Raw genomic sequence first — 17574 nt, 5'->3', positions numbered from 1 at the left:
TAGAACATAGTTTAAAAACCCCTGATTTGAGTAAGGATTACAAGAAAGATAAATGGCTTCATTTTACCTTTTCCCCAGATTAAGTATGATTGACAAAACTTGTATATATTTAGATTGTACAGTGGTTTTTTTGTGGAGCTTCATTTTAATGTAGGAAGACGGATGGTCACTAACACTGACTTTCAAGGAGAGAAAGAGGCATAATTGACAGCACCCCCTATTTGGATGAATTTCATATTCTACAAATGCAGTATACCAAGGCAGAAGTGACTTTTTCTATTGGTCTTTGAAGGAAATATCAGAGTGTTATTGAAAGAGCAGTGGGTTGTAAGTAAACACCAAATGTTAGTGTTTAGTTCCAGTTCTACAGTTAACCAAATATGTGACTTCAGGTAAATAAATGAACATATCCAGATATCAGTTTCCCTGAACTACAAAATGATTATTAGGACTAGATCTCATTTCTTTGCTCCCTTACCATTGAAAATTTGTACAATATTCTTTACAATTATAGTTGCAACTATAAAAATATGTATGTATTTAGAGAAAGAAAAAATAACACGAAAGTAATTAAGATCATGGAATTATGGGTGATTTTATAATTCTAATTAAATTTTCCTATACTAGCTTTCCATTTTTAAAACTTAAGTTCTAAATAGTTTTATTTAGAATTTGGAGAAATGAATTTAAGACTAGATAAAATTTCTCTAAAAACTCTGAAATATACAGATCCTATTATTTAGTATATTTGTATAATTTAGGTCTCTTTTTTTGTATGTAGACTAAAGATCTCTTTTTATGAATGTGTGGGATAAAGAAAAGGAAAATATTCATTTTTCCAAAACCAGAGTTGACATCTGTGCTTAATTGCATTAATTACATAACCTTAGGCTAGGAATGGGTAAATAATGATAGAAAAATGTGAAATATGTATTATGATTCAGGTTTAGAGTTTATATTTTTCCTTGAGCCTATCTCCTCTTCTGTAATTTTAAATCATTTTTATAAAAATGATACTGTAAAATTTTCCAAGTAACATGGAGAGTACAAATAAAAAAGTTAAAAATGACCATATTCCCCATTATCAATGACATTAACAAACAGTGATGTTCACCAAATGTTATTGATACAGAAAGGAAAGATGTCTTTGGTTGTCTATATAGTTATGAGCCACCTAACAATATAGTTGGTCATTGACAGACCACATATATGACAATGGTTCCATGAGATTATAATGGAGCCGAAAGATTACTATTGTCTAGCAATGTTATAGCCATCAACAACATTGAGTCAATGTGTTACTTATGTGTTTGTGGTGATACTGGTATAAATAAACCTATTGTGCTTCTGGTCGAATTAAAGTATAGCACATGTAGCTACAATAGTAGACTGTACCATCTAAGTTTGTGTAAGTATATTCTATGGTGTTCACACAACAATGAGTCACCTAACACATGTCTCATAATATCCCTGTCAGCAAGCTGTGCATGACTGTGTAATTTTTGTATCCGTCATAAAAGCTGAATGTCGAATGTCGGTATATAGCTTAAGATACACTTTGGAACACTTTATAATCTAGCAGTGATTATCTTGTAGTGTTTAGGTAATCACTGCTACTTACTATTTCTGCTGTTCAGGGAAAGGAGGTACCTATTTCTAATGGTGTTCTCAGAGTAGAGCAGTGTACTTTTACAGCAGTTGACACTGTGGGAGAGTAATCTGATGGCTTGCCTGGTGCAGTTCAGATTTATGGTAATGACATATTTCAGGTGGTTCTTGTGAATAGGAAGATTGATTTCAAGCCTTCCTGTCTGACACACCAGGCAACTTTTCGATTCTACCCAAATCTAGCTTTCAGAGGTGCCTGAGAATTCTAGCTTTTGAGTTTTTTAGGGTATTTTCAGGTAGCCACTTACTGGGTTTTTCTCTGAAGGCAGCAGGTACAAGAAAGCAAAAACCTAATCTTTGTATTATCCACTCTCTGTCTTCTAAATTCTTATCGATATCTCTTGTCTGATACTATATTTACCCTTCGGGATTTAGAACTTTCTTGTCAGTATTTTATAGAAAGCAAATAATGTTTCGCATTATAGTGACTGGGCAACTTGGTCTTGTTTTCCAGCCGTTCTCACTCAGTTTTCTCTGTTACAATACATATGAAAGAAACTACAATTGATGGAGAGGAGCTTGTTAAAATTGGAAAGTTGAATTTGGTAAGCATCTACCTTAATACCACTGTTTTGTTCATTTAATTAACAAATAAAATTATGTATTTATAAAATTAATATATTTGAAATGATTACCACAATCAGATTAATTAACACATCCATCACCTCACCGTTACCTTTCTTTTGGTGAGAGTGTTTAAGATCTACTGTCTTAGCAAATTTCAGTATAGTATTAGTAACTATAGTCACCATAGTGTATATCAGATTCCCAGAACTTATTCATGTTATCCACTGAAGGTTTGTACCCTTTGACCAGCGTCTCCCTGTCTGCTCCTGGTAACTATCATTCTACTCTCTTTTCCTATGATTTTGGCTTTTTTTCCCCCTGATTTCACATATCAATGAGATCATACAGTATTTGTCTTTTTGTCTTTCTTTGGCTTATTTTCACTTGGCATAATGTCCTCTAGATTCATCCATGTTGTTGCAAATGGCAGAATTTCCTTCTTTCTCATGGTTGAATAATATTTCATTGTGTATGTATACCACATCTTTATCTATTTATTCATTGACAGACACTTAAGTTGTTTCCTATCCTGGCTATTTTGAATAATGCAATGGACATGAGAGTACAGCTATCTTTTTGAGATACTAATTTCATTCCCTTTGGATATATATTAGAAGTAGAATTGCTGGATCATATGGTAGTTCTGTTGTTTCATTCTCGACCACCTCTTAGAGCAACCTGAAATTTTGTACTTCTAGACAAATTTCTGTAGTCACTGAGTTATTAGTGTTGTAATAGGTTGTTAATTATAGAAAAATAATTTTACTGGCTATTTAACATATATAATAGGAGAACGAAAGTCTTTGGGTCCAAATCCAATAGGCTGACATCTTAATTTTATTTTTAAAATTCGAGGTTGATCTTGCAGGAAGTGAAAACATTGGACGTTCTGGAGCAGTTGACAAGAGAGCTCGGGAAGCTGGAAATATCAATCAATCCCTGTTGACTTTGGGAAGGGTTATTACTGCTCTTGTAGAAAGAACGCCTCATGTTCCTTATCGAGAGTCTAAACTAACCAGAATCCTCCAGGATTCTCTTGGGGGACGTACAAGAACATCTATAATTGCAACAATTTCTCCTGCATCTCTCAATCTTGAGGTAAGCCCTTAGAAAGGTATCTGCAAGTATAGTAGCTGTAATTCTTAGCTATCACATTATTTTTAAAGTATTAATTGGCTTCTTTAATTCTATACTGTAATAAAAAGAATATGGACATTGCATATGGACACATACTGGAGGACACCTCTGAAAAATTATCTTTCTCCTTGCTGGCAGTGTCTTAATTAGCCAGTTATTTACTGTTTTTTCCTGCACATTCTTCAAAGAAAATTGCTGTGGTCATTAGCAATGGATGGTTACATGACATTTGGAGATTTAACTAGAAATGGGTTAAGGGAATGCTAGTGTTATAGAGGCTTAGGGAACACTGAAGATGATGGGGTTGGGTGTTTAGGAACAGGTGAGAAGACCAAGAGAAGCAACAAAGATGGCAAAATCTACTCTTATTTTATTACAGTCATCTACTTTAAATGGAGCTAGAAAAGCTTTATAAGGTCTTTAACTCCTGTCCTTTTTAAATTGAAATACAATTCACATATTATAAAATTTACCCAATAAAGGTGTATAATTCAGTGATTTTACTATATTCAGAGATTTGTGCAACTATCACCAAAATCTAAGGTTAGAATATTTTCATCACCCCAGAAAGAAACGCTATTACGTATGAGCAATCACTCCCTGTCTGCCCCCACTCCCAGCCCTTGGTCATTACTAATCTACCTTTTTAATCTATAGATTTGTCTATTCTGGACATTTCACATAAATGGAATCATACAATAAGTATTCTCTTGTGACTGGTTTCTTTCATTTAGCGTAATGCTTTCAATGTTCATCCATGTTGTAGCATGTGTCAGTACTTCATTCCTTTTTGTAGATGAGTAATATTCCATTATGTGGATAGTAGGACATTTTATTCATCAGTTGATGGAATCACTGAGTTTTTACAGACTAGTATAAAGTAAAAAATTATTAGATTTAATTATAAAATTAAAAGACCCTGAAAATTGAAGAGAAAGGAAAAAAAAGATAAGGATATTTTGAATAATCTCATTTTTAAAGGTTGAGTATAGTAGTCTTAGTGGGTAGATTTTTAGATTGCCCATAACCATAAATTACAGGTTATTACGTAGTATATTTTAGATAACAGATCTATATTATTCTCATAATATCTTTAGTAATTTGCCTTTTCATCACAGGAAACTCTGAGTACATTGGAATATGCTCATAGAGCAAAGAACATAATGAATAAGCCTGAAGTTAACCAGAAACTAACCAAAAAAGCCCTTATTAAGGTAATTGTGAATTTTCATGGAGTAATGTAATCTTGTTTGACAAATGTGAAAATAAAGAACTGAAGTAGATAATTGTTAAAAAATTTACTAAATCGCCTGTGGTAAGGCTTTCCCTCTAATGATTTAAAATACCTTGTATGTCAAAACGTCTTGTCTTTTTTTTTTTTAATTTTTGAAAGTTTATTTGAAACACGCTGATGATGTATGCCAGTGAGCAAGATTTCAAATTCTTAAAATGTTTTTTCTAATGTTAATGTTTTGACTTTAACAGCCTGTCAAGTCGGCAAAATTTGTAAATATTTACATTTACAAATTTACTTATTTACTTACAGCTTAAGTATATAATTACCATAACATTCACCCATTGTAAGCCTACAATTCAGTGATTTTTAGTACCTTTATAGAATTGTACAACATCACCACAATCTAGTTTTAGAAATTTTCAGTCACCCAGTAAAGTTCCCCTCTGTCCCTTCGCAATCAGTCAACCATGATCTGCTTTCTGTCCGTAGACTTGCCTTTTCTGGACATTGCCTATAAATGAAATCATATAATCGGTCTTTTGCATCTGACTTCTTTCCCTTGATATAACATTTGGACTTCATCTATGTTATAGCATGTACTAATAAGTAATTTTTACTGCTAAATAGTACTCTTTTATACGGATAATATCACATTTTTTTTATTCACCAGTTGGTTGACATCTGGATTTTTTTAGTAATGCCACTATGAACATTCATGTACAAGTCTTTGTGTTGATGTGATTTCATTTCTCCTGGGTGGATAGCTGGTGGTTTAATTTCTGGGTTGTATAATAAGTTTATGTTTAACTTTTTAAGAAACTTTTCCAAAGTGTTTTGTACCACTTTAAATTTTACCAGCAATGTTGACAGTTTCCAGTTTCTCCTCATCCTCTCCAACACTTGTTATAGTCTATCTTTTTAGTGTATATCTTTTTTTTTGAAACATCTATCAAAATCCTTTATCAAATTTTTAATGGGTTGTCTTCTCATTATTAAGTTTTAAAAAGTTGTTCATATCTTATAGATACAAGCCTTTTATGAGATGATTTGTAAATATTTCCTCCCAATCTGGCTTGTCTTTTCATTTTCTTGGTAGTGTTCTTTTTTTTTTAATGAAGTTTTTATTGAGATAATTATAGATTCATGTGCAATTAAAAGAAATAATACAGGAAGATCCTTTGTATATTTTTTCAAACTACAGTTAAATGTCACCCAAGGATATTGACATTAATAACCATCCACTGATCTTCTTTCCCAGTTTTCCTTGTATTCATTTACATGTGCGTACTTAATTCTATACAGCTTTGTCACATGTGTAGGATCATGGGTCCACGATCACAGCCAAGATACTGAACTATTCCATCACCATAAGAATCCTTCATATTGCCCTTTTGTAACTACTTCTTTATATTCCCACCTTCCCTCTGGAGCTAATATCTGGTATCCACTTACCTGTCCTCTAAAAATTTGCCATTTCAAAAATGTTTCTGAATGTAATCACATAGTATGTAAACTTTGGATTGGCTTTTTTCACTCAGCTTAATTCTCTGGAGGTTTACCTGAGTGGTATGTATCAATATATCTTTTTTTTTTTTTTTTTTTTTTTTGGTGCTGAGTAGTATTCCATGGTGTTTGTGTGTGTGTTCATGTGTATATGTGCATGCACACACACTCACACCTTATACATACAGTTTTTGTAACCACTTATTGAATGACATGGGATGGTTTAACTTTTTCACAGTTGTAAATAAAACTAATATGAACATTTGTTTAGGAGTATTTGTGTAAACATAAATTTTCATTTATCTGGGATAATTACCCAAGAGTATAATTGTTGGATTGTGTAGTAATATAATGTTTTTTTAAGGAACTGCCAAGCTGTTTTCCAAAGCAGCTGTAACATTTATATTTCTACTAGCAATGTATGAATGATCTAATTTTTCCACATCCTCACTAGCATTTGTGTTTAACTATTTTTTTATTTTAGCCGTTCTGATGAGTGTAATCAGTGATAAATCTCACTGTGGTTTTAACTTATATTTCTCTTACATTGCTAAGATGTTGAACGTCTTTTCATGTACTTATTTGCTGTTTGTGTATCTTCTTTGGTGAAATATCTGTTCATATCTTTAGGCTCATTTTCTAATTGGATTATTATTATTTTTTTATTGTGGTTTGAAAATTCTTAAGATATTCTAGATACTAGTCCTTTGTCATAAATGTCATTTGCAATTATTTCCAAGTCTATAGCTTGTCTTCTCATCTTCTAATGGGCTTTTGCAGAACAAGTGTTTTTAATTTTAACATGGTCTGTTTCATTAATTTTCCCTTTTATGGATTGTGCTTTTGGTGTTCTAAGAACTATACGCCTTGCTCTAGATCCTGAAGATATTTTTCTTCCTTTCTTTCTTTTTTTTTCGAAACATGTATTACTACATTTCACATTTAAGTCCATGATCCATTTTGAATTGATTTTTGTATAAGATGTAAGACTTAGGTCAAGGTACATTTTTTTCACCTATGTGGGGGTCAGGGGTCTGGATTGCTTTAGCTTCTTTTGTTGAAAAGGCCATATTTTCTCCACTGAATTGATTTTGCACCTTTGCGAAAAATCAGTTGTATATACTAGCCTGGGTACATCTCTTGGCTCTGTTTTGTTCCATTGACTTATACATTTGTTCCTCCACCAGTACCACATGATTTTAACTACCATAGCTGTGTGATAACTCTTGGAACCAGGTAGACGGTTTAAAAGGATGTTTATATGAGAAAACCTCTTTCTTTGTAAAGGATCTCAAAATTGTCAGGCCCTGAGGAAAACTACATTGATTTTATATTCATTATTTTAAAAGTATCAGGCTCTTTTATAAGCATTTATTTGATTTAGATACCTGAATTTTTGAACCCTAATGCTATTATTAAATCTAAAAATATTTAACAGTGATTCTTTAATATGACAAAATATTCAGTCATTGTTTATAATTCCAACTGTTTACACACACACACACACACACACACACACACATATTATTATTTTTTTTAATAGTTTGTTTTAGGATCCAAATAAGGTTTACCCTTTGCGATTTTTGGATATTTCTTCCATCTTTTTTCTCTCTATAATTGTGGAAGTACCTGTATTATTTGTCCTATAGTATCTTTTGACATGCTCTATCTATTTTTTGTGTTTTCTGTAAATTAGTAATTGGATCTTAAGGCTTCATAGATTCAAGTTTTGTTTTATTTTTGGCAAAGCTACTTTAGAGATGGTAGTATGTTCTCCCACCAGGAAACACATTTCTGGTTCTTTTTCTTTTTATGAGGAGTTGATGATATTCAGTGTCTTGATCCATTAGTTCTTTAAGGTTTACAAAATGGTAATTTTCTATTTCAATTGTCCTTTCTTAATTGATTGCCAGACTAGCTCTACAAAGAGGAACTTTCAGCTACCCAAGGGCATAATTTTTTAGAAGAAAAGCCGGAAAAATGCTCGATTCATTTCTTTTATTTGACAGATTTGAGAATGAGTTGGTTTCCTAGCTTTCTTAATGCCATTATAAGCTCATGGACTTATTTGTGTTAACCTAGTATAGTTATTCTCCTCACTGATGTTCAAATTTTCCCACCTTTGGTCAGTGGTGACCTCCTCAAGTGGGTTCTTGAGTCCTTTTCACTAGCTTCCTTCTTATTTTATTTTGCTAGCTTCCTTCCTATTTTATTTGACAAGATGTTCCAGGTTCATCTTGAATGTTTCTTGCCCCATTCCTAGAGTCAGACACTTCTCTAAGGAATCCTGTTTCTTTTTAGTGTGAAATGCTATTGGATGGAGACCAGCCTAGGTACTGGAGGTTGTGTTTTTCCTTCAGAAGCCCATATTTTTAAAATGAGTACATTTAAAGGCTCTTTGAAAGCTGTTGAAAGATTTTGTCCTAAACAGATTAATATTAAATGAAAAGTATAATTATGGATTTATATCATACTTTTTTATGCTTTAAAAAACATAAAAGGGCTAACTTTATGTTTTATTTGTTGGATATTCTCCCCCAAACGAATGCTTAATTGACACAACATTCTTTTTGTGTAGGAATATACAGAAGAGATAGAGCGTCTGAAACGAGATCTTGCTGCAGCCCGTGAAAAAAATGGAGTGTACATTTCTGAAGAAAATTTTAGGTAAGCCTTTAGCTATGGAAGTTAATTTCCAAGAATAAGCATTTTCTAATAGGTTATTTGAAGGAAGATGTACTTATCTGATAGACAGTAAATCTTTATATCTAGTTCCTCCTAGAAACATTTCTTTTGTTTTGACATTAACAAGTAGTTATCAAACAGTTTGAAAATTTTTTTATATAATTTTACTTTTTAAATCATTATAGGTTCATAGGAAATTGCAAGAAGAGTGCAAAGAGGTCCCATGTATTTTTCATCCAGTTTTCCCATTGGTTACCTCTTATGTAACTTTAGTACAATGTCAAAACTGGGGAATTGACATTTGTACAATGTGTGTATAATTCTATGTCATTTTATCACATTTGTAGATTTATATAGTTCTATAATTAAGATATAGAACTATCCTAGCATTACAAAGTTCTCCCTCTTGCTACCCCTCTGTAGTTATACTCATCTTCTTCTCCAGTGATCTCTAACCACTGGCAACTGCTAATTTGTTCGCTTTTTAAAAAGGGGCAGAAGGATTATAACTTGAGAATTCCTGATTGCATTGATTCTTGAAGATATTAAAGAGGGTGACTTTAACATGGGCATTTTTTAAAATTAATAATGATAAAAGATAGAGCTAATTGATAATAACAAAAACATTTTATTATAATCTTTTCCTCTTTTATAGCTATTACATTATATGATCATTCCGATAGTATGTAAATCAGTGAATAAACTCATTTTTTTCCATGTTATTGTCAGTTGTCATAATGTACTATATCTTCCTGATTGGTTCATATGCTAACTTTACAAATGCTCAAATTTATATGAGTATCAAAGGTTATTGAACAATAATTCTTTCATTCTTTCTATATAATTTTAGTTTTCTTTGATTCTTTCATAGCCCAGACCCAGTTGTCAAAAACATTTTTACAAAACTCTTTTGTAAATTTTCACTTAATTCTTAAACTTGATATTGGTTTTTGTGAGTGTGTGTTTCTCTGGTTTTCAGATATACTTCCTTACCATATACACTACAGTGTTTCATTATATTTTTCAATTGGTCATTTTACAGATGTCCATTTTCTATCACTTTTATATTTTTATACATTATTTTTTATTGAATAAACACTTTTTATATTTTAAGTTTGTTATCAGAATGCTCTCGGTTGTTAGAATGCCCAACTTAAATTGTCTTAAAACACCAAGGTATAGAATGAAGTTCCAGGTTATTGAACCTAGTAACTCAAGGATCCAGTTTCTGTCTCTTCTCATGCCTGTCCTTTTTGGTGGCTTTCTCCTCGGGCTGGCTGTTCATCGAAGATGATGGTCAGCAGCTACTTGCTGTCATTCAGGTCCATTTTAGATGAGAGGCTACCTGTCCTTTAACCATCAGAACTGACCAGGGGAACATCACTTATTGATAAGTTTAGGTCTGAGTTGTATTCATATATGAACCAATAACTGGAAAAAGAGTTGAATTTCCTTGATGGTCTTGGCCAGTCAGGCTTTTAGACCCTGGATGTGGGGATGGAGTTAGGAGCCTCTATACAGCTTGGCTACTGCAGTCAGGGGAGAGTCATTCCCTCAAGGAAATCTAGATGCTGGAAATGGGTGCTTAGTAGGCAACCAATAAATACCTGCAAGTGATTTTTGTCCCTTAATTTACTAACAGTATTTTCTGCTGTTAGTCAAATATTGGACATTGTGGACTAATTGTCTAATCTTCTTCTGTTCATCTCTTTGATATATTTTAGGTTAAGAAATAACTTTATTTTAGTTTGTAAATCCTATGATTAAAAAGACAGTTTTTAATCTTAATAGGCATGAGGCATAATCTGAAACAAAGTTCTTTCTGAAAAAGTCAGAGATGGATCCCAAAAGCTACAGCCAACTATTAAAACAGGATAATGCTTTATTTACCCCAAGCTTAATAGATCTTTTAAAACTATATCATCCATGAGATAATAATGTTGCATTATCTCTTGTACATTCAATATAAGAAAAGCATTTCAAATATCCTGTTCTACATGAAAGACTCATTTCTAATAAAGAATATAGTTAATCAATATAGTTAATCAAAAGACTATTAGAGTTAACTCTTCTCTTACACCTCACTTCTAGCTTTTCTTTTAATTAATATCTCTAGCTGATAATTTGAGGAAATTTGCATTCACAAAAGAATCTTTGTCATTTAAGCAGTGCGGAATAGAAAATTGTTGGTGGTTACGAAGGAACTAGAAGGTAGAAGAATACAAAAGACCGCACTCACTTCTGAAACTTGCTGATGCTGCAGAAATCAGAGACTCATTAAAGTGGACCAGAATTACCTGGTCCAAAATGACAATAGTGCCGAGGATGAGGAAGTGCTTTAGAGAATAATCCTTTGTTTGCCTGAGGATTTTTGTGGTGGTGTGATGATAGCGGCATGTGATTTGGGGTGTGTATTTGGGTACGTATGCAGGTGGTGAGAGGTCTAATTGCTCTGTCTACATACTTTAATCCAGTTCTTCAGTTTTTAGCCCCTTATTTCATTCCTCACCCCTGCGATCCTGATGCATTCAAGTCCCATGCCTTTCCTGGATTCTCTGTATTCTATTTATGCTACATATTCCTGATAACAGATACTTAGGTTGTATTCTCCCTACCTCTTACTTATGTGTTACATTCCTGTTATATTTGCTTCTCCAATTTTATATACACACATTTTTTTCTCCGTCTTAGATAGGAGATCTCAGTTTCAAGATGGAGATAACAAGAAAAACAATTAACTATTGAAACAAGAGCAAGGAATATATTTGTTTTTTTGCAATTTATATTTATTGCTTATTGACACCTAAGCATTATTATTACAATAGTGATAAATGATAAAAATGATGTGTAACTGCCACAATTGTGTTAGAATAAATTTTATAGGAATTAGAAAAAAATACTGTTAAACTCATATTAAACTTTATTTTAGAGCCATGAATGGAAAACTAACTGTTCAAGAAGAACAGATTGTAGAATTGATTGAAAAAATTGGTGCCGTTGAGGAGGAGCTAAGTAGGGTAAGCATTCAAATAACAATATTGAATGTTATGTAAAAAGCAAATATTTAAAGAAAATTTTAGAATGGGAGGGACCTGATATTTTTTTCTTTAGGATTTTTTTTCTTGCTTATCTTTATAGTAAAAGTAAGTTGTATCATAATTTTATTATCGTCAATCATGATGAAGCTGTCTGTTTTGACACATTAATGCAACATTTATAAGAAGTTAACTGAATTGTGCAGTTTTTATTGTTAAAGTTAAATACTGTATACTGAGACTTTTTCATTAACATGTTTATCAGATCAGAGAATGCCAATTTTGGTAGAAAACAGACGTTAAATAACTAAGATGTAAAGACCTGACCCTTCTGTGTCACCCTCACATTGGCAGTGTTGGAAAAATCTTGAAGAATTAGCACTACTACACTAGACCTATTAATTGTTTTTAATTAATTTACAGGAAGAAACTAGAAGCCATGTAAAAGGTGCTAACCTACCTGGTAACTTACACCATGTTACAATTTTGCATGGAAATAATTTGGTTCTTCTAATATTATATTATGAACTAGCCAGGTATCTCACCAACCAGTTCAGCATTTTTAATTCTTAAAAAAAATGTTTAATGTGTTATATTTAGGTTACAGAATTGTTCATGGATAATAAAAATGAACTTGACCAGTGTAAATCTGACCTGCAAAATAAGACACAAGAGCTTAAAACCACTCAGAAACAGTTACAAGAAACTAAATTACAGCTTGTTAAAGAAGAATATATCACGTCAGCTTTGGAAAGTACTGAGAAGAAACTTCATGATACTGCCAGCAGGGTTTGTCCTTTGTTTTGGTTTGTAGTCTCATTGAAGAAATTAGAATAAGTAGAAGTAACTTACTTTGCTTTAGCATTAATTGTGAAATTCTATTTATTCATTTCAAGGGACATTTCTGTCAATTTAAAAAAAAATGTTATTTTACTGTTTTATCTAAATTTTCCTCACTGGAGATGCTAACTTAAGAAAAAAACTATTCCTAAGGTTTTGACTTTAATATACTTTGTGGACATTTAAATAATGATATTGTGATGCTTTTCTCTGTGATCATGATTGAAATTAATCAGTCGTCAACTTAGTACCTTTTAATGATAGAAGATGTTGAAAGTATTTAATTTTTTATTACGTGTACTTTTGAGGAAATAGTAACACATGATAGGAAAAAAAATTGTGAGGGAGTGTCATTAATATAATTGACAAAATCAGTTTTCTTTGCCTAGATAGCTAGGGAGGGGAAATAAACATTCTTGGAGTAAATTAGCATGAGTTTAAAATTTTCTTCTGATACAATGTGTAAAACTTGATAGTTCTTATTAAGTGAAATTTTTATACATAAAAATTTTTCATTAGATAGATATTTTCACAGATATTTTCATTAGATAGCTTTTGTAATATTCAACTTATCAACATTTATTTATAAAAATCATATATAGTTGCTTAACACAGTTGAAGAAACTACAAAAGATGTATCTGGTCTCCATACCAAACTGGATCGGAAGAAGGCAATTGATCAGCACAATGCAGAAGCTCAGAATGTTTTTGGCCAGAACCTGAATAGTCTGTTTGATAGTATGAAAGAATTAATTAAGGATGGCAGCTCAAAACAAAAGACCATGCTGGAAGTTCACAAGACCTTGTTTGGTAAGTTCAAGCACTTCTAATTATTCTATCCTTTGTTTAGTGTGAGACTAATTTCAAAAGTGATAATTTACTATCATGAAAAACTCAGGTGACAGTGTCACTAGTTCCCTCCAGTGCACATACTGTCTGTTCGGAATAGGGATTTAATGCTTTTACTGACTTCGAATTAAAACAAATCTTAGTTGTGGTTTTTTTCTGTTTTCTATAAAATAACTTATGTTTATTAAACAATAATTAAGTGTATAAACTTTAGAAGTAGAAGTCTCTTTAACCCTGACCCTGTCTCATTCTCCATAGATATTACTGTTAAATTTCTTGAGTTTCCTTCTAGAAATTTTCTATGTATAAACGTTCTGTATCTTTTTTTTTAAGATTGTATATCTTGAATGTTTGCTGTATTGTCAGAGTATGTGTATGTATCATTTTTAACCATAACCACTGTTAATCTTCATTTAGGAAAAAAACCTTAATTGTTGGTTATTATGAAAGTATTATCTTCATTATAGAAAATTTGGGAGATGCAGAAATGTAAAAATTGTTTTAAATCCTCTAGAGTCTAGTCATTCTAAGCCAACCATTATAAATTTTGTTTTTTGATTTCTAGTTTCTCTTCTATAACCTCTTTTGCCTACTATAATACTGTGTATTTCAGTTAGAGATTAATTTTAGAATATTCTAATTCTTAGTTTACTGTGAGTTATAGTTATGGATCTGATATACCTACAGATATGTCCAGTGCTTACAGAATACTATAGAACAAATATAATTTCTATTTAAAATATTTCCTTGCTTGTATTGAGCCAATTATGTTAAGCTTCTTTGTTACGTCAAGTTTCCACAACAATGCTGTAATTTTGCCAACCTCTTTGAAATGGTGCTAACAGTATTTAAATATGTTTATGTTAAAGTTTACATCTTTTTTATTTTGTTTTTTCAATATAGATAACCTGCTGTCTTCCAGTGTTTCTGCATTAGAAACCATTACTACGACAGCACTTGGATCTCTCACGTCTATTCCAGAAAATGTGTCTACACGTGTTTCTCACATTTCTAATATGATATTAAAAGAACAGTCATTAGCAGAAGAAAGTAAAACTGTACTTCAGACATTGATTGTTAGTAAAATTTTTAAAGTATTTTTGAAGGGTTACATTTGCTGTCTTCAGTTCAAAAACAATATTATTATTCTTTCATCTTAAGCTTTACTAGACATAGTGATAAATATCACTTTGAGAGAGTAGGTTTATATTTTTAAAAACAAATCTCTTCATTCTTTTTCTCTCCCAGAAAGATTAATTGCCAAATGCATATAATCAGCCTTTGAAACTTTTCACATATGTGTTGTAACATTAAGATTGGGAGTTAGCCTTCTAATAACTAAAAAGGATTTAGTTCCAGATGAATTCAAGGGACTCATGACTTGCTGTTTGGCTCAGAAATTAGTAAATCATCCTTTCTGCAAGGGTCTTGGAATATTCCTGCTGATGTTACACTGACCCATCCAGAAAGGGACATTATTAAGTGGTTAATTTTAAAACTACAGTAACATAGAAAAACGTGCAAGAAAAAATAATATAGAATTCTAGAAGCACATTTAATCGTTTGCGGGGTTAGATCTGTGTGATCAAGTCTTTCTTGGCCTTAACTGTAAGGCTCTTTTTCATAGTTCTACAGAAGTCACTCATTATATTTATTACCTCTTCCATACCTGATTTGTGTATATTCTTTATTTTATAATTGTATAATTTGTCTAGGAAGCTTTTGACCAGGTCACTTACTTTGTTTTCTTCTTTGTTCAGCCTCTCTGCCTCCCATTTTGAGTTTAATAATATTTGATGAACATTTTCCAAGTAGATACTATAAATGTTAGCTAATACTCTCCCTAGATTCGGTGCTTGTATGACTCTATTTGATAGATTTCTTCAATCACCCAGTTAAAAGATACTCTGATTACTAACTTTTTGGAAATTGATTCATTCACTAAATGATAATTTGTATTTATTGATGTCTTCCTGCCAAGTTATTTACCAAGTTAGAAGCATTGCTTGAGTCAGAGATGACTGCTGCTCCCACAGAATGAATTAAAATTAGTGTAATAGCTCCTTTGCGAATGAATACCAGTAGCCTTTTCTTTTAAGTATTTACTATTGATTTCTGTTATAGTTCTTCACACTTGCCCTAGTGAAAGGAGCTTGGGTCAGAATTTTTTTTTCCTTTTTATAAAAATTCTCAGCCTTCAGTACATTTCCAGCTTCCCATATACTTTGTCAAGAGTCTTCACAAGGTCTTCTGATATAGTAGGATATAAGTCATGAGGTCTTCAAAGTTAAATATTTCCAGCCTAGAGCCTACTTTTGAAGGCTATTTGATCTCAGCCTTTTTGACTAGTAACTTAAACCTGTTTTTATTTTGTTAAGATGTAGTGGTAGGTTTTCAAATTTTTCCTTTGTTTGCAATACTGAAATCTTACCAAATGACTCATTTTTTCCTCTTCTGACTTTTGTTGCATTAAACATTTAGGGATCTATTGTATACTAAGTGACCATTTAATTACTATAGGCAGGATTAAGTGACATGTAGAATATAAACTCTAATAACAAATAGGCTCTAAAGAATAAAGATTAGATACTTAGAATTTTGATATACATGTATTTAGTTAACAGAGTATTTAGGATATTTAACCAGGTAAGTTTATGAAAGTGAAAATATTATTTTTAAAGATTTGTTTGTTTATTTTTAAAACCAGAATATACTTAAGACCGACCTTCTAAGTTCTCTGGAAACAATTTTATCCCCCACTGTGGTGTCTATAGTGAAAATCAATAGTCGACTAAAGCATATTTTCAAGACTTCATTGACAGTGGCTAATAAGGTAACAAATGTTTTGTTATCTCGAAATCAAATCGTTATTTAAGAAAAAAGCTATCTGCGGCCATACCTGGAGATTTATCTACATGCAAAACTCATGGGGTATGAGAAGGAATCTGGAGGAGGGAGAGAGAGGATGTTCTCAGCCACTAATGTAGTCAGCAGAATCATGGCTAAGAAAAATGAGAGGGAATGATCAAGATGAATGTTTTAAGTTTACAGAGTAACATATAGCATGCTATCATAGGGTGGGTGAGGAATATACACATATAAATGTATATACTCATGCATGTATATCTGCCTAAATATGCATACAATGTCTCTGGAAGTGTTTAAAAATAGCGCAATAGGTGGGAGTGTAACTGGGGTCCTAGGGGCGAGAAAAAGGGACTTTGCATCATACTGTTTCTACCTTTTATATGTTGCATGTATTCAAAAAATAAAAACAAACAATTTTTTTTAATTAAAAAAATAATTTTTTTTTTTGTTTAAAGATAGAAGATCAGAAAAAGGAAATGGATGGCTTTCTCGGTACACTGTGTAACAATCTACATGAACTACAGGAAAATACGGTTTCTTCCTTGGCCGAATCACAGAAGCTGTGTGAAAACTTAACTGAGGAACTGAAGAAAATAAAGAAAATCCATTCACAGGTATCTTATTTAGGTGGTTTGGGAAGTGTAAAAAGAAAGTTTTATGATCTTTAACTTGACCATCCCTGTTATACAATCTGAATGCTATATAACTAATTTAAAACCCTGAAAATACCATGTCCCTGTTGCTTACAACAGTAATCAATGTAAAATGATTGAGAATACTTTTCTTGATCAGTTAAAATTAGAGGATTTGCTACATGTAGAAACCTATGCTGAAGCACAGTAAGACAAACAAGACAGTATTTTCTTCACAGCAAGATGTACAGTGACACTGGAGAAATATTCTTTTGGGAGTACAATTAGAAGAAAGTGGTTATAGCATTGTAAATGAACATGTATCTACATTTTAACTTGATAAATTGTTTTTTTCTAGGATAACATGGATAGTTACTCTTATAAACTATGCCCTGCTTTCCTCCATTTCTGTCTCATTGATGGCAGACATTTAAATTATAAATGAATATAATTCTTAATTGTTATTGATTGATTATAAATGTCATTCGTGACTTATCTTCCTCAGTATATGAGCCTTTAAACCAAAACCAAAACTTCAAACCAGGAAAGTCAT

The 17574-nt window shown here is 31.9% G+C and overlaps 1 protein-coding gene across 1 annotated transcript in view; it reads left to right on the top strand.

The window, feature by feature from the left end:
- KIF11 (kinesin family member 11) overlaps nt 1–17574 on the top strand; it is a 44263-nt gene that overhangs the window by 10117 nt on the left and 16572 nt on the right. Inside the window, exons 7-16 of the mRNA XM_011361569.2 lie at nt 2123–2213; nt 3091–3333; nt 4491–4586; nt 8691–8779; nt 11727–11814; nt 12433–12621; nt 13275–13482; nt 14425–14597; nt 16229–16354; nt 16845–17003. Coding sequence (XP_011359871.1) covers nt 2123–2213; nt 3091–3333; nt 4491–4586; nt 8691–8779; nt 11727–11814; nt 12433–12621; nt 13275–13482; nt 14425–14597; nt 16229–16354; nt 16845–17003 — 1462 coding nt within the window. The remainder of the gene's footprint in view (nt 1–2122; nt 2214–3090; nt 3334–4490; nt 4587–8690; nt 8780–11726; nt 11815–12432; nt 12622–13274; nt 13483–14424; nt 14598–16228; nt 16355–16844; nt 17004–17574) is intronic.

Source organism: Pteropus vampyrus, unplaced genomic scaffold (assembly GCF_000151845.1).
Source record: "Pteropus vampyrus isolate Shadow unplaced genomic scaffold, Pvam_2.0 Scaffold68, whole genome shotgun sequence".
Lineage (NCBI taxonomy): Eukaryota > Metazoa > Chordata > Mammalia > Chiroptera > Pteropodidae > Pteropus > Pteropus vampyrus.
The sequence above is the reverse complement of the archived record's forward strand: the minus strand, read 5'-3'. Positions and strand labels throughout refer to the sequence as shown.